Raw genomic sequence first — 22,500 nt, forward strand, 5'->3', positions numbered from 1 at the left:
GGCGGTAGTCGCTTAGCTCAGTTACCTTAGCTTTCTTGGGAACAGGAACAATGGTGGCCCTTGAAGCATGTGGGAACAGCAGACTGGTATAGGGATTGATTGAATATGTCCGTAAACACACCGGCCAGCTGGTCTGCGCATGCTCGGAGGGCGCGGCTGGGGATGCCGCCTGGGCCTGCAGCCTTGCGAGGGTTAACACGTTTAAATGTCTTAATCACCTCGGCTGCAGTGAAGGAGAGACTGCATGTTTCCGTTGCAGGCCGTGTCAGTGGCACTGTATTGTCCTCAAAGCGGGCAAAAGTTATTTAGTCTGCCTGGGAGCAAGACATCCTGGTCCGTGACTGGGCTGGATTTCATCTTGTAGTCCGTGATTGACTGTAGACCCTGCCACATGCCTCTTGTGTCTGAGCCATTGAATTGAGATTCCACTTTGTCTCTGTACTGACGCTTAGCTTGTTTGATAGCCTTACGGAGGGAATAGCTGCACTGTTTGTATTCAGTCATGTTGCCAGACACCTTGCCCTGATTAAAAGCAGTGGTTCGCGCTTTCAGTTTCACGCGAATGCTGCCATCAATCCACGGTTTCTGGTTAGGGAATGTTTTTATCGTTGCTATGGGAACGACATCTTCGACGCACGTTCTAATGAACTCGCACACCGAATCAGCGTATTCGTCAATATTCCCATCTGACGCAATACGAAACATGTCCCAGTCCACGTGATGGAAGCAGTCTTGGAGTGTAGAGTCAGCTTGGTCTGACCAGCGTCTGTAGGCAGGGATCAGCAAAATGGAGTCGTGGTCAGCTTTTCCGAAAGGGGGGCGGGGCAGGGCCTTATATGCGTCACGGAAGTTAGAGTAACAATGATCCAAGGTTTTACCACCCCTGGTTGCGCAATCGATATGCTGATAAAATTTAGGGAGTCTTGTTTTCAGATTGGCTTTGTTAAAATCCCCAGCTACAATGAATGCAGCCTCCGGATAAATGTTTTCCAGTTTGCAAAGAGTTAAATAAAGGTGTTCTTAATGTTTCGTGTACTCAGTGTATTTTAGGTGGTGAGACTTCAACCATTACCAGCAGCAACAGGAGAGAGAACTCAGCTGCATGCACTAGAAAGAAGGGAAGGTGAAATACACAGATCTGGAGGACGATACATCATTCACTTTGTAGCATCCTTCTCAAGTGATGCAATAGAAAGAAAGGTGAAGAGTGTGATGAGACTCTGAATAACAAACAGCACATTCAACTTCTACCATTCTACTCTTTGGAATCTACACTTTAGAATTCAGCTAGTGGATCTACATGTGGGTTCCAAACAGCACCTGTTCCCTATGGGGCCCTGGTCAAACAGCACTCTGTTCCCTATAGGGCCCTGGTCAAACAGCACCCTGTTCCCTGTGGGGCCCTGGTCAAACAGCACTCTGTTCCCTATGGGGCCCTGGTCAAACAGCACCCTGTTCCCTGTGGACCCTGGTCAAACAGCACCCTGTTCCCTATGGGGCCCTGGTCAAACAGCACCTGTTCCCTATGGGGCCCTGGTCAAACAGCACCCTGTTCCCTGTGGGGCCCTGGTCAAACAGCACTCTGTTCCCTATAGGGCCCTGGTCAAACAGCACCTGTTCCCTGTGGGGCCCTGGTCAAACAGCACTCTGTTCCCTATAGGGCCCTGGTCAAACAGCACCTGTTCCCTGTGGGGCCCTGGTCAAACAGCACTCTGTTCCCTATAGGGCCCTGGTCAAACAGCACTCTGTTCCCTATAGGGCCCTGGTCAAACAGCACCTGTTCCCTATGGGGCCCTGGTCAAACAGCACCCTGTTCCCTATGGGGCCCTGGTCAAATAGCACTCTGTTCCCTATAGGGCCCTGGTCAAACAGCACCCTGTTCCCTATGGGGCCCTGGTCAAACAGCACCCTGTTCCCTATGGGGCCCTGGTCAAACAGCACCCTGTTCTCTATGGGCCCTGGTCAAACAGCACCCTGTTCCCTATGGGGCCCTGGTCAAAGAGCACCCTGTTCTCTATGGGCCCTGGTCAAACAGCACCTGTTCCCTATGGGGCCCTGGTCAAACAGCACCCTGTTCTCTATGGGACCCTGGTCAAACAGCACCCTGTTCCCTATGGGGCCCTGGTCAAACAGCACCCTGTTCTCTATGGGCCCTGGTCAAACAGCACCCTGTTCCCTATGGGGCCCTGGTCAAACAGCACCTGTTCCCTATGGGACCCTGGTCAAACAGCACCTGTTCCCTATGGGACCCTGGTCAAACAGCACCCTGTTCCCCATGGGACCCTGGTCAAACAGCACCCTGTTCCCTATGGGACCCTAGTCAAACAGCACCCTGTTCCATGTGGGCCCTGGTCAAACAGCAACCTGTTCCCTGTGGACCCTGGTCAAACAGCACCCTGTTCCATGTGGACCCTGGTCAAACAGCACCCTGTTCCCTATGGGTCCCTGGTCAAACAGCACCCTGTTCCCTATGGGGCCCTGGTCAAACAGCACCTGTTCCCTATGGGGCCCTGGTAAAACAGCACCCTATTCCCTATGGGGCCTTGGTCAAACAGCACCCTGTTCCCTGTGGGCCCTGGTCAAACAGCACCTGTTCCCTATGGGCCCTGGTAAAACAGCACCTGTTCCCTATGGGGCCCTGGTAAAACAGCACCCTGTTTTCCTATGGGGCCCTGGTAAAACAGCACCTGTTCCCTATGGGGCCCTGGTCAAACAGCACCCTGTTCCCTGTGGGGCCCTGGTAAAACAGCACCCTGTTCCCTGTGGGCCCTGGTCAAACAGCACCCTGTTCCCTATGGGGCCTTGGTCAAACAGCACCCTGTTCCCTGTGGGCCCTGGTCAAACAGCACCCTGTTCCCTATGGGGCCCTGGTCAAACAGCACCTGTTCCCTATGGGGCCCTGGTAAAACAGCACCCTATTCCCTATGGGGCCTTGGTCAAACAGCACCCTGTTCCCTGTGGGCCCTGGTCAAACAGCACCTGTTCCCTATGGGCCCTGGTAAAACAGCACCTGTTCCCTATGGGGCCCTGGTAAAACAGCACCCTGTTTTCCCTATGGGGCCCTGGTAAAACAGCACCTGTTCCCTATGGGGCCCTGGTCAAACAGCACCCTGTTCCCTGTGGGGCCCTGGTAAAACAGCACCCTGTTCCCTGTGGGCCCTAGTCAAACAGCACCCTGTTCCCTATGGGGCCTTGGTCAAACAGCACCCTGTTCCCTGTGGGCCCTGGTCAAACAGCACCCTGTTCCCTATGGGGCCCTGGTCAAACAGCACCTGTTCCCTATGGGGCCCTGGTCAAACAGCACCCTGTTCCCTATGGGGCCCTGGTCAAACAGCACCCTGTTCCCTGTGGGCCCTGGTCAAAAGTAGTGCACTATAAAGGGAACAGGTTTCCATTTGGGATGCATGACTACCACTAGGGCCGACACAGATTCCCACCTCCCTGGTTGGAGGAAATCACTGTGTTGGTGAGTGGTGCTTGAGTGGAGTATTGGTCACCTGGGAAGTTCTGAAATTACAGATATTACACACCACCGACTCTGTCTACAGGGCTGAGTACGTCTAGCACTGCTGACCCACGGCCCCGTCTGTGTCCCAAATGGATACAATAACTGGGAAGATGGATGAGACAAACTGACTGAGTTACAAGTAGAGAGAAAATGATCCCAGAATTCTCTCTGTTTCTCCATGTCCTGTCTCCTGTTGTCTACAGTATATACACCATTAGAACCCTCAGTAGAATTACTCCCAGGGTTCTCTCTGTTTCTCCACATCCTGTCTCCTGTTGTCTACAGTATATACACCCTTAGAACCCTCAGTAGAATTACTCCCAGGGTTCTCTCTGTTTCTCCACATCCTGTCTCCTGTTGTCTACAGTATATACACCCTTAGAACCCTCAGTAGAATTACTCCCAGGGTTCTCTCTGTTTCTCCACATCCTGTCTCCTGTTGTCTACAGTATATACACCCTTAGAACCCTCAGTAGAATTACTCCCAGGGTTCTCTCTGTTTCTCCACATCCTGTCTCCTGTTGTCTACAGTATATACACCCTTAGAACCCTCAGTAGAATTACTCCCAGGGTTCTCTCCGTTTCTCCACATCTCCATGTATGTCTCCCTATCCTCTCCCTCTGTTCTCTGATGTCTATTTAGGATTGATGTGGATTCACATTCTAAGCGAGAATCTATGGCATTTTTGGGGACTAAATGTTGAGTGTGAAACATGCAAAACAACAGAAAACAGAAACACGGTAGATATACACATGAAAACAAAGTCAGACAAACAGGTGCTAAAGATCATGAATGTTGTCTTGACAAACAACTTTATACATATAGTAGACACGTCTTAAGACATCATACATTATAGATGGGCTTTATTAGGTCCCTGTATTCCCCCAGCCAACAGCAATAACAGCAGCATCCATCCCAACTAAAAGAGTGAGACTAGAATAGAGTGGTTTATCAGGAAGAGGTAGAGGAGAGGAGGTGGAGAGACAGTCAGCAAGTCAGTCAGTCAGAAATAGGAGCAGTCAGTAAGTCAGGCTGGAAGAAAAGGCCAAAGTTTAACTAGTCAGTTAGTCAGTAAGTCAGGCTGGATGAACTCCCGAGTGGCGCAGCGGTCTAAGGCACTGCATCGCAGCGCTAGAGGTGTCACTACAGACCCGGGCTCGATCCCGGGCTGTGTCACAGCTGGCTGCGACCGGGAGACCCATGAGGCGGGGCACAATTGGCCCAGCGTCGTCCGTGTTAGGGGAGGGTTCTCCCTGCTGGGATGTCCTCGTCCCAACGGGACCTAGCTACTCCTTGTGGCGGGCCCGGTGCATGACTTCAGTCTCCATCTATACGGTGTCTCCTCCGACACATTGGTGCGGCTGGCTTCCAGGTTAAGGGAGCAGTGTGTCAAGAAGTAGTGCGGCTTGGCGGGTCGTGTTTCGGAGGACGCATGGCTCTCAACCTTCAGAGAGGAGACCAACAGTAGAACCAGTCAGTCAGAGAGGAGATCAACAGTAGAACCAGTCAGTCAGAGAGGAGACCAACAGTAGAACCAGTCAGTCAGTCAGAGAGGAGACCAACAGTAGAATCAGTCAGTCAGTCAGAGACCAACAGTAGAACCAGTCAGTCAGAGAGGAGACCAACAGTAGAACCAGTCAGTCAGAGAGGAGACCAACAGTAGAACCAGGCAGTCAGAGAGGAGACCAACAGTAGAACCAGTCAGTCAGAGAGGAGACCAACAGTAGAACCAGTCAGTCAGTCAGAGACCAACAGTAGAACCAGTCAGTAAGTCAGAGAGGAGACCAACAGTAGAACCAGTCAGTCAGAGAGGAGACCAACAGTAGAACCAGTCAGTCAGAGAGGAGACCAACAGTAGAACCACTCAGTCAGAGAGGAGACCAACAGTAGAACCAGTCACTCAGTCAGAGAGGAGACCAACAGTAGAACCAGTCAGTCAGAGAGGAGACCAACAGTAGAACCAGTCAGTCAGAGAGGAGACCAACAGTAGAACCAGTCAGTCAGAGAGGAGACCAACAGTAGACCCAGTCAGTCAGTCAGGCAGAGTGGAGACCAACAGTAGAACCAGTCAGTCAGAGAGGAGACCAACAGTAGAACCAGTCAGTCAGAGAGGAGACCAACAGTAGAACCAGTCAGTCAGTCAGGCAGAGAGGAGACCAACAGTAGAACCAGTCAGTCAGGTATCAAGAAGAGGCCACATTTTAACTAGTCAGTCAGGCAGAAAGACAACGGTAACAGTCTGTAAGTCAGGCTGGAAGAAGAGGCCACAGCAGAAACAGTCACTCAGGCAAAGAGAACAGGTTAAATAAGAATCAGTAGTCCTTCAAGCAGGCAGACCAGAGGAGCAGTCAGTCAGTCAAGCAGGCAGACCAGAGGAGCAGTCAGTCAGTCAAGCAGGCAGACCAGAGGAGCAGTCAGTCAGTCAGTCAAGCAGGCAGACCAGAGGAGCAGTCAGTCCTTCAAGCAGGCAGACCAGAGGAGCAGTCAGTCAGTCAAGCAGGCAGACCAGAGGAGCAGTCAGTCCTTCAAGCAGGCAGACCAGAGGAGCAGTCAGTCAGTCAAGCAGGCAGACCAGAGGAGCAGTCAGTCCTTCAAGCAGGCAGACCAGAGGAGCAGTCAGTTAGTCAAGCAGGCAGACCAGAGGAGCAGTCAGTCAGTCAAGCAGGCAGACCAGAGGAGCAGTCAGTCCTTCAAGCAGGCAGACCAGAGGAGCAGTCAGTCCTTCAAGCAGGCAGACCAGAGGAGCAGTCAGTCCTTCAAGCAGGCAGACCAGAGGAGCAGTCAGTCAGTCAAGCAGGCAGACCAGAGGAGCAGTCAGTCCTTCAAGCAGGCAGACCAGAGGAGCAGTCAGTCCTTCAAGCAGAGAATAAATACAGTCAGTCAGTCAGACAGAAACAGACAGACAGAAGAGGCCATGGTAGAACCAGTCAGTCAGTCAGTCAGTCAGTCAGTCAGTCAGTCAGTCAGTCAGTCAGACAGACAGACAGACAGACAGACAGACAGACAGACAGACAGACAGACAGACAGACAGACAGACAGACAGACAGACAGACAGACAGACAGACAGACAGACAGACAGACAGACAGACGAGGCCATGGTAGAACCAGTCAGACAAGCAGGGAGGAAAGGCCACAGCAGAACCAGTCAGTCAGCCGAAGAGGAAGAGGCCAGGCTCCATTAGAACCTGCAGTAGAACCGGTTCTTACCCGCTCAACACCCCCAACACCAAGTTAAGCACAAAAAATGACCCTATGATGATTAGCGTGACAAAATAGAGCCAGGGCCAGCCGCTCCCTACAGCGTCGTTGACCTGGGAAGAGATAGGAGAGAGGAGGCAGGGCAGAGTTAATGTCCCTCCAACACAGAGCAACAACAGTTAATGTCCCTTCAACACACAGCAACAACAGTTAATGACCCTTCAACACACAGCAACAAGAGTTAATTACCCTTCAACACACAGCAACAACAGTTAATGTCCCTCCAACACATAGCAACAACAGTTAATGTCCCTCCAACACACAGCAACAACAGTTAATGTCCCTTCAACACACAGCAACAACAGTTAATGACCCTTCAACACACAGCAACAAGAGTTAATTACCCTTCAACACACAGCAACAAGAGTTAATGTCCCTCCAACACATAGCAACAAGAGTTAATTACCCTTCAACACACAGCAACAAGAGTTAATGACCCTTCAACACATAGCAACAACAGTTAATGTCCCTTCAACACATAGCAACAACAGTTAATGTCCCTTCAACACACAGCAACAACAGTTAATGTCCCTTCAACACACACAGAGCAACAAGAGTCCGCTGGACCTGCCCGCGATGTGTGTGGGTGTGTGTAATGGAGTAACCCTTGTCTGAGACCTCGAGACCTGATTGGCTACCTAGGCTAAAGCAGAGATGTAAAGTACTTAAGTAAAAATACACTGCTCAAAAAAATAAAGGGAACACTTTTAAACAACACAATGTAACTCCAAGTCAATCACACTTCTGTGAAATCAAACTGTCCACTTAGGAAGCAACACTGAATGACAATACATTTCACATGCTGTTGTGCAAATGGAAAAGACAACAGGTGGAAATTATAGGCAATTAGCAAGACACCCCCAATAAAGGAGTGGTTCTGCAGGTGGTGACCACAGACCACTTCTCAGGTCCTATGCTTCCTGGCTGATGTTTTGGTCACTTTTGAATGCTGGCGGTGCTTTCACTCTAGTGGTAGCATGAGACGGAGTCTACAACCCACATAAGTGGCTCAGGTAGTGCAGCTCATCCAGGATGGCACATCAATGCGAGCTGTGGCAAGAAGGTTTGCTGTGTCTGTCAGCGTAGTGTCCAGAGCATGGAGGCGCTACCAGGAGACAGGCCAGTACATCAGGAGACGTGGAGGAGGCCGTAGGAGGGCAACAACCCAGCAGCAGGACCACTACCTCCGCCCTTTGTGCAAGGAGGAGCAGGAGGAGCACTGCCAGAGCCCTGCAGAATTACCTCCAGCAGGCCACAAATGTGCATGTGTCTGCTCAAACGGTCAGAAACAGACTCCATGAGGGTGGTATGAGGGTCCGACGTCCACAGGTGGGGGTTGTGCTTACAGCCCAACACGTGCAGGACGTTAGGCATTTGCCAGAGAACACCAAGATTGGCAAATTCGCCACTGGCGCCCTGTGTTCTTCACAGATGAAAGCAGGTTCACACTGAGCACGTGACAGACGTGACAGAGTCTGGAGACGCTGTGGAGAACGTTCTGCTGCCTGCAACATCCTCCAGCATGACTGGTTTGGCGGTGGGTCAGTCATGGTGTGGGGTGGCATTTCTTTGGGGGGCCGCACAGCCCTCCATGTGCTCGCGAGAGGTAGCCTGACTGCCATTAGGTACCGAGATGAGATCCTCAGACCCCTTGTGAGACCATATGCTGGTGCGGTTGGCCCTGGGTTCCTCCTAATGCAAGACAATGCTAGACCTCATGTGGCTGGAGTGTGTCAGCAGTTCCTGCAAGAGGAAGGCATTGATGCTATGGACTGGCCCGCCCGTTCCCCAGACCTGAATCCAATTGAGCACATCTGGGACATCATGTCTCGCTCCATCCACTCCATCCACTAACGCCACGTTGCACCACAGACTGTCCAGGAGTTGGTGGATGCTTTAGTTCAGGTCTGGGAGGAGATCCCTCAGGAACCATCCGCCACCTCATCAGGAGCATTCCCAGGCGTTGTAGTCATACAGGCACGTGGAGGCCACACACACTACTGAGCCTAATTTTGACTTGTTTTAAGGACATTACATCAAAGTTGGATCAGCCTGTAGTGTGGTTTTCCACTTTAATTTTGAGTGTGACTCCAAATCCAGACCTCCATGGGTTGATAAATTTGATTTCCATTGATCATTTTTGTGTGATTTTGTTGTCAGCACATTCAGCTATGTAAAGAAAAAAGTATTTAATAAGAATATTTCATTCATTCAGATCTAGGATGTGTTATTTTAGTGTTCCCTTTATGTTTTTGAGCAGTGTACTTTAAAGTACTACTTAAGTTGTTTTTGTTGGTATCGGTACTTTGCTTTTTATATTTTTTACAACTTTTACTTCACTACATTCCTCAAGAAAATACTGTACTTTTTACTCCAAACATTTTCTCCTGACACCCAAAAGTACTCATTACATTTTGAATGCTTAGAGGGACAGGAGATTAGTCCAATTCACACTCATATCAAGAGAACATCTCTGGTCATCCCTACTGCCTCTGATCTGGAGGATTCACTAAACACAAATGCTTTGTTGTAAATGATGTCTGAGTGTTGGAGTGTGTCGCTGGCTATCTGTACATTAAAAAACAAGAAGATGGTGCTGTATGGTTTATTTAATATGAGTCATTTTAAATACCTTAGACTTTTACTTTTGATACTTAAGTATATTTTAGCAATTAAACTTGCTTTTGATACTTGAGTATATTTAAAACCAAATACTTTTAGACTTTTTACTCAAGTAGTATTTTACTGGGTGACTTTCACTGTTACTTGAGTCATTTTCTATTAAGGTATCTTTACTTTTACTCAAGTATGACAATTGCATACTTTTTCCACCACTGGGCTTAAGCTCAGTGGGCTAACACAAAATGATGTTACACAGACGAACCAAGTTAGTCCCCATGTGTTACACCTCACAGACCAGCCCATAATAACCTTAGTTACCGCTAAGTTACCAGGAAGATTCCAATTCCAACGCGCCTCAGATTTAAAAAATGAAACTTGTATTGTTTCTACACTCTTAGAAAAAAGGGTTCCAAAATTGTTCTTCAGCTGTCCCCATACTGTAGGTCAGGAGAACCCTATACTGTAGGTCAGGAGAACCCTATACTGTAGGTCAGGAGAACCCTATACTGTAGGTCAGGAGAACCCTATACTGTAGGTCAGGAGAACCCTTTACTGTAGGTCAGGAGAACCCCATACTGTAGGTCAGGAGAACCCTTTTGGTTCCAGGTAGAACCCTTTTTGGTTCCAGGTAGAACCCTTTTGGGTTCCAGGTAGAACCTTTTTGGGTTCCAGGTAGAACCCTTTTTGGTTCCAGGTAGAACCCTTTTGGGTTCCAGGTAGAACCCTTTTTGGTTCCAGGTAGAACCCTTTTGGGTTCCAGGCAGAACCCTTTTTGGTTCCAGGTAGAACCCTTTTTGGTTCCAGAAAGAACCCTTTTTGGTTCCAGGCAGAACCCTTTTTGGTTCCAGGTAGAACCCTTTTTGGTTTCAGTCAGAACCCTTTTGGGTTCCATGTAAAACCCTTTTTGGTTCCAGAAAGAACCCTTTTTGGTTCCAGGCAGAACCCTTTTTGGTTCCAGGCAGAACCCTTTTGGGTTCCAGGTAGAACCCTTTTGGGTTCCAGGTAGAACCCTTTTTGGTTCCAGGTAGAACCCTTTTGGGTTCCAGGTAGAACCCTTTTTGGTTCCAGGTAGAACCCTTTTTGGTTCCAGGCAGAACCCTTTTTGGTTCCAGGTAGAACCCTTTTTGGTTCCAGAAAGAACCCTTTTTGGTTCCAGGCAGAACCCTTTTTGGTTTCAGTCAGAACCCTTTTGGGTTCCATGTAAAACCCTTTTTGGTTCCAGAAAGAACCCTTTTTGGTTCCAGGCAGAACCCTTTTGGGTTCCAGGTAGAACCCTTTTTGGTTTCAGTCAGAACCCTTTTTGGTTCCAGGTAGAACCCTTTTTGGTTTCAGTCAGAACCCTTTTTGGTTCCAGGTAGAACCCTTTTGGTTCCAGGCAGAACCCTTTTGGGTTCCAGGTAGAACCCTTTTGGTTTCAGTCAGAACCCTTTTTGGTTCCATATAGAACCCTCTGTAGAAGGGCTCTACATTGAACCCAAATGTTTTTTTTCAAATGGTTCTCCTATGGGGACAGACGAATCACCCTTTTAGGTTTTAGATAGTACCTTTATTTCTAAGAGTGTACCTCTAAATCAACCTGAGTCTAAATAATTTATCACTGCGTTTCTCGGCTGTGTGTGTGTGTGTGTGTGTGTGTGTGTGTGTGTGTGTGTGTGTGTGTGTGTGTGTGTGTGTGTGTGTGTGTGTGTGTGTGTGTGTGTGTGTGTGTGTGTGTGTGTGTGTGTGTGTGTGTGTGTGTACGTCTTATACTTGGCAACATGACTCAGCGTGGGTAAAACCAGAAAACGGGGACCACCTGCAGGAGTGAGTTTTATACTGCAGAAACAAAGACAGTGGGTTTTAAATGGGAGAGAAAAGGTTTTTAAGTGAGTAGGAGCCCCAGGGGGGGATGCCTGGGTTGAACCACACAGAGGAGGAGAGGAAAGGTTTTTAAGTGAGGAGGAGCCCCAGGGGGGCTGCCTGGGTTGAACCACACAGAGGAGGAGAGGAAAGGTTTATCTACAGTACTAACTTCTCCCAACGTAGTGATGAATGGGGGGAGGAGGAGAGAGAGAAGGAGAAAGGAGAGAGAAGAGGAGAGAGAATGGAGAGGGCAAAGAGAGAACAGAGAGGAGAGAGAGAGAAGGAGGAGAAAGGAGAGAGAGGGAAGAGGAGATATAGGGAGAGGAGATATAGGGAGGGAGAGGGGAAAGAGGACAGAGAGGAGAGAGAGAGAGAGAGAGAGAGAGAGAGAGAGAGAGAGAGACAGAGAGAGACAGCAGAGGATGGAGAGAAAATGTCCAGCTCTCTCTCTCTGTGAACACTGTGTGACTCTCCTGTGGGAACACCAGCATGCGTTGAGAGGTTGTGACATCACGTCACCCCCGGCAACCACTCAGGACATATTACCATAAAGTGGACAGACAGGTGGTTGGGATTACCATACGGCCGGTACGACACACGTCAACGCACACGTCAACCTATCCACACACACACACACACACACACACACACACACACACACACACACACACACACACACACACACACACACACACACACACACACACACACACACACACACACACACACACACACACACACACACACACACACACACACACACACACACACGGTTTCTACCTGATACTGGGCATTACATTCCCAGAAAACTCCTCTCCTCCTCCTCCTTTCTTCACCTCCTCCTCTCCTCTCCCTACCCATAATCCCTTGCATTGACCCGCTCCTGAACCTGTCCCTTGAGGCTATATCTATTGGCTTCTCTAAAGATGCATATAAACCTACCTTTCCACTGTGACTAGAGCCTAAGGTAACATGTCAGACCCTCTGTCGACCTGGTGACTGAAGCCTTGTGGAGCCTTTCACTGAAATGACTGAAGCCTTGTGGAGCCTTTCACTGAAATGACTGAATGGGTTTTTGGATGGAGTTTTCGTAGGGTTTGGAATGTCTATATTAATGAAGTAGATGCTGGCTTCGTTTGAATGGCAGATCAGTTTTTCCAGATTTCGGAGTCCCTGTTAGTTAGTGGTCTTTCGGAGCCCCTCCTTTCTGAGTGTCTCCTCCCTCTCCCCTCCTTTCTGAGTGTCTCCTCCCTCTCCCCTCCTTTCTGAGTGTCTCCTCCCTCTCCCCTCCTTTCTGAGTGTCTCCTCCCTCTCCCCTCCTTTCTGAGTGTCTCCTCCCTCTCCCCTCTGTTCTGAGTGTCTCCTCCCTCTCCCCTCCTTTCTGTGTGTCTCCTCCCTCTCCCCTCTGTTCTGAGTGTCTCCTCCCTCTCCCCTCCTTTCTGTGTGTCGCCTCCCTCTCCCCTCCGTTCTGAGTGTCTCCTCCCTCTCCCCTCCTTTCTGAGTGTCTCCTCCCTCTCCCCTCCTTTCTGAGTGTCTCCTCCCTCTCCCCTCCTTTCTGAGTGTCTCCTCCCTCTCCCCTCCTTTCTGAGTGTCTCCTCCCTCTCCCCTCCTTTCTGAGTGTCTCCTCCCTCTCCCCTCTGTTCTGAGTGTCTCCTCCCTCTCCCCTCCGTTCTGAGTGTCTCCTCCCTCTCCCCTCCGTTCTGAGTGTCTCCTCCCTCTCCCCTCCGTTCTGAGTGTCTCCTCCCTCTCCCCTCCTTTCTGAGTGTCTCCTCCCTCTCCCCTCCTTTCTGAGTGTCTCCTCCCTCTCCCCTCCTTTCTGAGTGTCTCCTCCCTCTCCCCTCTGTTCTGAGTGTCTCCTCCCTCTCCCCTCCTTTCTGAGTGTCTCCTCCCTCTCCCCTCCTTTCTGAGTGTCTCCTCCCTCTCCCCTCTGTTCTGAGTGTCTCCTCCCTCTCCCCTCCTTTCTGAGTGTCTCCTCCCTCTCCCCTCTGTTCTGAGTGTCTCCTCCCTCTCCCCTCTGTTCTGAGTGTCTCCTCCCTCTCCCCTCTGTTCTGAGTGTCTCCTCCCTCTCCCCTCCATTCTGAGTGTCTCTTTTCATCCCTTTCTTTCTCTGTCCCAGGAGTTTTGTTGTCTGGTCTGCGGTCACAGGGAGGGCAAACACACACACACACACACACACACACACACACACACACACACACACACACACACACACACACACACACACACACACACACACACACACACACACACACACACACACACACACACACACACACACACACACACACACACACACACACACACACACACACACACACACAGCGCTCTTACCCGCTCAACACCCCCAGAACCAGATTTAGAACGAAAAAGGATCCAAAGATGACGAGACTGACAAAATAGGCCCAGGGAAGTTCATAGCCCATAGCATCCTGCATCTAGAGAACAGAGAGAAGGAGGAGGGGTTTAGAGAGAGAGGACAGGGATTGGAAGACAAGAAGGAGGAGGAGGGGTTTAGAGAGAGAGGACAGGGATTGGAAGACAAGAAGGAGGAGGAGGGGTTTAGAGAGAGAGGACAGGGATTGGAAGACAAGAAGGAGGAGGAGGGGTTTAGAGAGAGAGGACAGGGATTGGAAGACAAGAAGGAGGAGGAGGGGTTTAAGAGAGAGGACAGGGATTGGAAGACAAGAAGGAGGAGGAGGGGTTTAGAGAGAGAGGACAGGGATTGGAAGACAAGAAGGAGGAGGAGGGGTTTAGAGAGAGAGGACAGGGATTGGAAGACAAGAAGGAGGAGGAGGGGTTTAGAGAGAGAGGACAGGGATTGGAAGACAAGAAGGAGGAGGAGGGGTTTAGAGAGAGAGGACAGGGATTGGAAGACAAGAAGGAGGAGGAGGGGTTTAGAGAGAGAGGACAGGGATTGGAAGACAAGAAGGAGGAGGAGGGGTTTAGAGAGAGAGGACAGGGATTGGAAGACAAGAAGGAGGAGGGGTTTAAGAGAGAGGACAGGGATTGGAAGACAAGAAGGAGGAGGAGGGGTTTAGAGAGAGAGGACAGGGATTGGAAGACAAGAAGGAGGAGGAGGGGTTTAGAGAGAGAGGACAGGGATTGGAAGACAAGGAGGAGGAGGGGTTTAGAGAGAGAGGACAGGGATTGGAAGACAAGAAGGAGGAGGAGGGGTTTAGAGAGAGAGGACAGGGATTGGAAGACAAGAAGGAGGAGGAGGGGTTTAGAGAGAGAGGACAGGGATTGGAAGACAAGAAGGAGGAGGAGGGGTTTAGAGAGAGAGGACAGGGATTGGAAGACAAGAAGGAGGAGGAGGGGTTTAGAGAGAGAGGACAGGGATTGGAAGACAAGAAGGAGGAGGAAGGGTTTAGAGAGAGAGGACAGGGATTGGAAGACAAGAAGGAGGAGGAGGGGTTTAAGAGAGAGGACAGGGATTGGAAGACAAGAAGGAGGAGGAGGGGTTTAGAGAGAGAGGACAGGGATTGGAAGACAAGAAGGAGGAGGAGGGGTTTAGAGAGAGAGGACAGGGATTGGAAGACAAGAAGGAGGAGGAGGGGTTTAGAGAGAGAGGACAGGGATTGGAAACAAGAAGGAGGAGGAGGGGTTGGAGGAGGGGTTTAGAGAGAGAGGACAGGGATTGGAAGACAAGAATAGGGGGGTTAAAAAAGAATTAAGGAAATAAACAAAGCTAAGAAATTGCACAATTACACAATAGCAGAAAACAGCAAGGTTGGAGAAGTGTGTATTTGTAGTGCCAGCTCTCATATGTGTGTATTTGTACGTGTACGTGCCAGCTCTCATATGTGTGTATTTGTGTGTGTACGTGCCAGCTCTCATATGTGTGTATTTGTGTGTGTACGTGCCAGCTCTCATATGTGTGTATTTGTAGTGCCAGCTCTCATATGTGTGTATTTGTGTGTGTACGTGCAGCTCTCATATGTGTGTATTTGTGTGAAGACAAGAAGGTGATACAGCTCTCATATGTGTGTATTTGTTGGAAGCGAGAGATGTGAATACTACTGGGTGAACAAATGCCTCTTGATCACAAACACCCTTGAACAAAGCTCTCTCTGGTCGTTGTAAAGTTAAGTAGAGCAGTGTGTGTGTGTGTGTTGTGTGTGTGTGTGTGTGTTGTGTTTAACTATGTTTGTGGGGACCAAATGCTATTTCTAGGGGTTTAGGGTTAAGGTTAGAATCAGAATTAGGGTTAGAATTAGAATTAGGTTTAAGGTTAGGGTTAAGGTTAGAATTAGATTTAGGTATAAGGTTAGGTTAAGAGTATAGGTTATGGCTAGATTTTTGAGTGTGCGTGCGTGCGTGCGTGCGTGCGTGCGTGTATGTGTGTGTGTGTGTGTGTGTGGCTGCGGCATGGTAGTAGAGACATAATGTGATATGGTGGTAGAGACATAATGTGATATGGTAGTAGAGACATAATGTGATATGGATGGTGATAGAGACATAATGTGATATGGTAGTAGAGACATAATGTGATATGGATGGTAGTAGAGACATAATGTGATATGGATGGTGATAGAGACATAATGTGATATGGTAGTAGAGACATAATGTGATATGGATGGTGATAGAGACATAATGTGATATGGTAGTAGAGACATAATGTGATATGGAGTAGAGACATAATGTGATATGGTAGTAGAGACATAATGTGATATGGTAGTAGAGACATAATGTGATATGGATGGTGGTAGAGACATAATGTGATATGGTGATAGAGACATAATGTGATATGGTGGTAGAGACATAATGTGATATGGTAGTAGAGACATAATGTGATATGGATGGTGGTAGAGACATAATGTGATATGGTAGTAGAGACATAATGTGATATGGATGGTAGTAGAGACATAATGTGATATGGATGGTGGTAGAGACATAATGTGATATGGTGGTAGAGACATAATGTGATATGGTGATAGAGACATAATGTGATATGGTAGTAGAGACATAATGTGATATGGATGGTAGTAGAGACATAATGTGATATGGTAGTAGAGACATAATGTGATATGGATGGTAGTAGAGACATAATGTGATATGGATGGTGGTAGAGACATAATGTGATATGGATGGTAGTAGAGACATAATGTGATATGGTAGTAGAGACATAATGTGATATGGATGGTGGTAGAGACATAATGTGATATGGATGGTAGTAGAGACATAATGTGATATGGATGGTGGTAGAGACATAATGTGATATGGATGGTGGTAGAGACATAATGTGATATGGATGGTGGTAGAGACATAATGTGATATGGATGGTGGTAGAGACATAATGTGATATGGTAGTAGAGACATAATGTGATATGGTAGTAGAGACATAATGTGATATGGTGGTAGAGACATAATGTGATATGGTAGTAGAGACATAATGTGATATGGTAGTAGAGACATAATGTGATATGGATGGTGGTAGAGACATAATGTGATATGGTAGTAGAGACATAATGTGATATGGATGGTAGTAGAGACATAATGTGATATGGATGGTAGTAGAGACATAATGTGATATGGATGGTAGTAGAGACATAATGTGATATGGTAGTAGAGACATAATGTGATATGGTGGTAGAGACATAATGTGATATGGTAGTAGAGACATAATGTGATATGGTAGTAGAGACATAATGTGATATGGATGGTAGTAGAGACATAATGTGATATGGTAGTAGAGACATAATGTGATATGGATGGTGATAGAGACATAATGTGATATGGTAGTAGAGACATAATGTGATATGGATGGTAGTAGAGACATAATGTGATATGGATGGTGGTAGAGACATAATGTGATATGGTGGTAGAGACATAATGTGATATGGATGGTAGTAGAGACATAATGTGATATGGATGGTGGTAGAGACATAATGTGATATGGTGGTAGAGACATAATGTGATATGGTGGTAGAGACATAATGTGATATGGATGGTAGTAGAGACATAATGTGATATGGATGGTAGTAGAGACATAATGTGATATGGATGGTAGTAGAGACATAATGTGATATGGTAGTAGAGACATAATGTGATATGGATGGTGGTAGAGACATAATGTGATATGGTAGTAGAGACATAATGTGATATGGATGGTAGTAGAGACATAATGTGATATGGATGGTGATAGAGACATAATGTGATATGGATGGTAGTAGAGACATAATGTGATATGGATGGTAGTAGAGACATAATGTGATATGGATGGTGGTAGAGACATAATGTGATATGGTAGTAGAGACATAATGTGATATGGATGGTGGTAGAGACATAATGTGATATGGATGGTAGTAGAGACATAATGTGATATGGATGGTGGTAGAGACATAATGTGATATGGATGGTAGTAGAGACATAATGTGATATGGTAGTAGAGACATAATGTGATATGGTAGTAGAGACATAATGTGATATGGTAGTAGAGACATAATGTGATATGGATGGTGGTAGAGACATAATGTGATATGGTAGTAGAGACATAATGTGATATGGATGGTGATAGAGACATAATGTGATATGGTGATAGAGACATAATGTGATATAGTAGTAGAGACATAATGTGATATGGATGGTAGTAGAGACATAATGTGATATGGTAGTAGAGACATAATGTGATATGGTGGTAGAGACATAATGTGATATGGATGGTGGTAGAGACATAATGTGATATGGTAGTAGAGACATAATGTGATATGGTAGTAGAGACATAATGTGATATGGATGGTGGTAGAGACATAATGTGATATGGTAGTAGAGACATAATGTGATATGGTAGTAGAGACATAATGTGATATGGATGGTGGTAGAGACATAATGTGATATGGATGGTGGTAGAGACATAATGTGATATGGATAGTAGAGACATAATGTGATATGGTAGTAGAGACATAATGTGATATGGATGGTGGTAGAGACATAATGTGATATGGATGGTGGTAGAGACATAATGTGATATGGTAGTAGAGACATAATGTGATATGGATGGTAGTAGAGACATAATGTGATATGGATGGTAGTAGAGACATAATGTGATATGGATGGTGGTAGAGACATAATGTGATATGGATGGTAGTAGAGACATAATGTGATATGGATGGTGGTAGAGACATAATGTGATATGGTGGTAGAGACATAATGTGATACGGTGATAGAGACATAATGTGATATGGTAGTAGAGACATAATGTGATATGGATGGTAGTAGAGACATAATGTGATATGGTAGTAGAGACATAATGTGATATGGATGGTAGTAGAGACATAATGTGATATGGATGGTGGTAGAGACATAATGTGATATGGATGGTGGTAGTAGAGACATAATGTGATATGGTAGTAGAGACATAATGTGATATGGATGGTAGTAGAGACATAATGTGATATGGATGGTGGTAGAGACATAATGTGATATGGATGGTAGTAGAGACATAATGTGATATGGATGGTATGGATGGTGGTAGAGACATAATGTGATATGGATGGTAGTAGAGACATAATGTGATATGGATGGTGGTAGAGACATAATGTGATATGGATGGTGGTAGAGACATAATGTGATATGGATGGTAGAGACATAATGTGATATGGATGTAGTAGAGACATAATGTGATATGGTAGTAGAGACATAATGTGATATGGTAGTAGAGACATAATGTGATATGGACATAATGTAGAGACATAATGTGATATGGATGGTGGTAGAGACATAATGTGATATGGTAGTAGAGACATAATGTGATATGGATGGTAGTAGAGACATAATGTGATATGGATGGTAGTAGAGACATAATGTGATATGGATGGTAGTAGAGACATAATGTGATATGGTAGTAGAGACATAATGTGATATGGTGGTAGAGACATAATGTGATATGGTAGTAGAGACATAATGTGATATGGTAGTAGAGACATAATGTGATATGGATGGTAGTAGAGACATAATGTGATATGGTAGTAGAGACATAATGTGATATGGATGGTGATAGAGACATAATGTGATATGGTGGTAGAGACATAATGTGATATGGATGGTAGTAGAGACATAATGTGATATGGATGGTGGTAGAGACATAATGTGATATGGTGGTAGAGACATAATGTGATATGGATGGTAGTAGAGACATAATGTGATATGGATGGTGGTAGAGACATAATGTGATATGGTGGTAGAGACATAATGTGATATGGTGGTAGAGACATAATGTGATATGGATGGTAGTAGAGACATAATGTGATATGGATGGTAGTAGAGACATAATGTGATATGGATGGTAGTAGAGACATAATGTGATATGGTAGTAGAGACATAATGTGATATGGATGGTAGTAGAGACATAATGTGATATGGATGGTAGTAGAGACATAATGTGATATGGATGGTAGAGAGACATAATGTGATATGGATGGTGATAGAGACATAATGTGATATGGTAGTAGAGACATAATGTGATATGGATGGTGGTAGAGACATAATGTGATATGGTAGTAGAGACATAATGTGATATGGATGGTGGTAGAGACATAATGTGATATGGATGGTAGTAGAGACATAATGTGATATGGATGGTGGTAGAGACATAATGTGATATGGATGGTAGTAGAGACATAATGTGATATGGTAGTAGAGACATAATGTGATATGGTAGTAGAGACATAATGTGATATGGTAGTAGAGACATAATGTGATATGGATGGTGGTAGAGACATAATGTGATATGGTAGTAGAGACATAATGTGATATGGATGGTGATAGAGACATAATGTGATATGGTGATAGAGACATAATGTGATATAGTAGTAGAGACATAATGTGATATGGATGGTAGTAGAGACATAATGTGATATGGTAGTAGAGACATAATGTGATATGGTGGTAGAGACATAATGTGATATGGATGGTGGTAGAGACATAATGTGATATGGTAGTAGAGACATAATGTGATATGGTAGTAGAGACATAATGTGATATGGATGGTGGTAGAGACATAATGTGATATGGTAGTAGAGACATAATGTGATATGGTAGTAGAGACATAATGTGATATGGATGGTGGTAGAGACATAATGTGATATGGATGGTGGTAGAGACATAATGTGATATGGTAGTAGAGACATAATGTGATATGGTAGTAGAGACATAATGTGATATGGATGGTGGTAGAGACATAATGTGATATGGATGGTGGTAGAGACATAATGTGATATGGTAGTAGAGACATAATGTGATATGGATGGTAGTAGAGACATAATGTGATATGGATGGTAGTAGAGACATAATGTGATATGGATGGTGGTAGAGACATAATGTGATATGGATGGTAGTAGAGACATAATGTGATATGGATGGTGGTAGAGACATAATGTGATATGGTGGTAGAGACATAATGTGATATGGATGGTAGTAGAGACATAATGTGATATGGTAGTAGAGACATAATGTGATATGGATGGTGGTAGAGACATAATGTGATATGGATGGTGGTAGAGACATAATGTGATATGGATGGTAGTAGAGACATAATGTGATATGGTAGTAGAGACATAATGTGATATGGATGGTAGTAGAGACATAATGTGATATGGTAGTAGAGACATAATGTGATATGGATGGTAGTAGAGACATAATGTGATATGGATGGTGGTAGAGACATAATGTGATATGGTAGTAGAGACATAATGTGATATGGTAGTAGAGACATAATGTGATATGGTAGTAGAGACATAATGTGATATGGTAGTAGAGACATAATGTGATATGGTAGTAGAGACATAATGTGATATGGTAGTAGAGACATAATGTGATATGGTAGTAGAGACATAATGTGATATGGATGGTGGTAGAGACATAATGTGATATGGATGGTAGTAGAGACATAATGTGATATGGTGATAGAGACATAATGTGATATGGATGGTAGTAGAGACATAATGTGATATGGATGGTGGTAGAGACATAATGTGATATGGTAGTAGAGACATAATGTGATATGGTAGTAGAGACATAATGTGATATGGATGGTGGTAGAGACATAATGTGATATGGATGGTGGTAGAGACATAATGTGATATGGATGGTAGTAGAGACATAATGTGATATGGATGGTGGTAGAGACATAATGTGATATGGATGGTAGTAGAGACATAATGTGATATGGATGGTAGTAGAGACATAATGTGATATGGTGATAGAGACATAATGTGATATGGATGGTAGTAGAGACATAATGTGATATGGTAGTAGAGACATAATGTGATATGGTAGTAGAGACATAATGTGATATGGTAGTAGAGAAATAATGTGATATGGATGGTGGTAGAGACATAATGTGATATGGATGGTAGTAGAGACATAATGTGATATGGTAGTAGAGACATAATGTGATATGGATGGTAGTAGAGACATAATGTGATATGGATGGTGGTAGAGACATAATGTGATATGGTGATAGAGACATAATGTGATATGGTAGTAGAGACATAATGTGATATGGTGATAGAGACATAATGTGATATGGTGATAGAGACATAATGTGATATGGTGATAGAGACATAATGTGATATGGTAGTAGAGACATAATGTGATATGGTGGTAGAGACATAATGTGATATGGTAGTAGAGACATAATGTGATATGGTGGTAGTAGAGACATAATGTGATATGGATGGTAGTAGAGACATAATGTGATATGGATGGTAGTAGAGACATAATGTGATATGGATGGTGGTAGAGACATAATGTGATATGGTAGTAGAGACATAATGTGATATGGATGGTAGTAGAGACATAATGTGATATGGATGGTGGTAGAGACATAATGTGATATGGTAGTAGAGACATAATGTGATATGGTGGTAGAGACATAATGTAGTATATTGCCTGGTTGAGAAGACACTCCTGGTTGAGAAGACATAATGTAGTATATTGACATTCCTTTCATTGTTCCTTCAGACCTTCAGTTACAATGCTACTGTAACAGAACTCAGTCAGTCAATGCTGCTGTAACAGAACTCAGTCAGTCAATTCTACTGTAACAGAACTCAGTCAGTCAATGCTGCTGTAACAGAACTCAGTCAGCCAATGCTACTGTAACAGAACTCAGTCAGTCAATGCTACTGTAACAGAACTCAGTCAGTCAATGCTACTGTAACAGAACTCAGTCAGTCAATGCTGCTGTAACAGAACTCATTCAGTCAATTCTACTGTAACAGAACTCAGTCAGTCAATGCTACTGTAACAGAACTCAGTCAGTCAATGC

The 22,500-nt window shown here is 45.5% G+C and overlaps 1 protein-coding gene across 1 annotated transcript in view; it reads right to left on the reverse strand.

Moving 5' to 3' along the window:
• Positions 1-22,500, reverse strand: part of LOC123995860 (voltage-dependent L-type calcium channel subunit alpha-1C-like) — a 657,732-nt gene that overhangs the window by 89,585 nt on the left and 545,647 nt on the right. Inside the window, 2 exon segments of the mRNA XM_046299539.1 lie at positions 11,701-11,704; positions 13,563-13,666. Of these exon segments, the coding sequence (XP_046155495.1) occupies positions 11,701-11,704; positions 13,563-13,666 (108 nt within the window).

This window comes from Oncorhynchus gorbuscha, linkage group LG14 (genome assembly GCF_021184085.1).
Source record: "Oncorhynchus gorbuscha isolate QuinsamMale2020 ecotype Even-year linkage group LG14, OgorEven_v1.0, whole genome shotgun sequence".
NCBI lineage: Eukaryota > Metazoa > Chordata > Actinopteri > Salmoniformes > Salmonidae > Oncorhynchus > Oncorhynchus gorbuscha.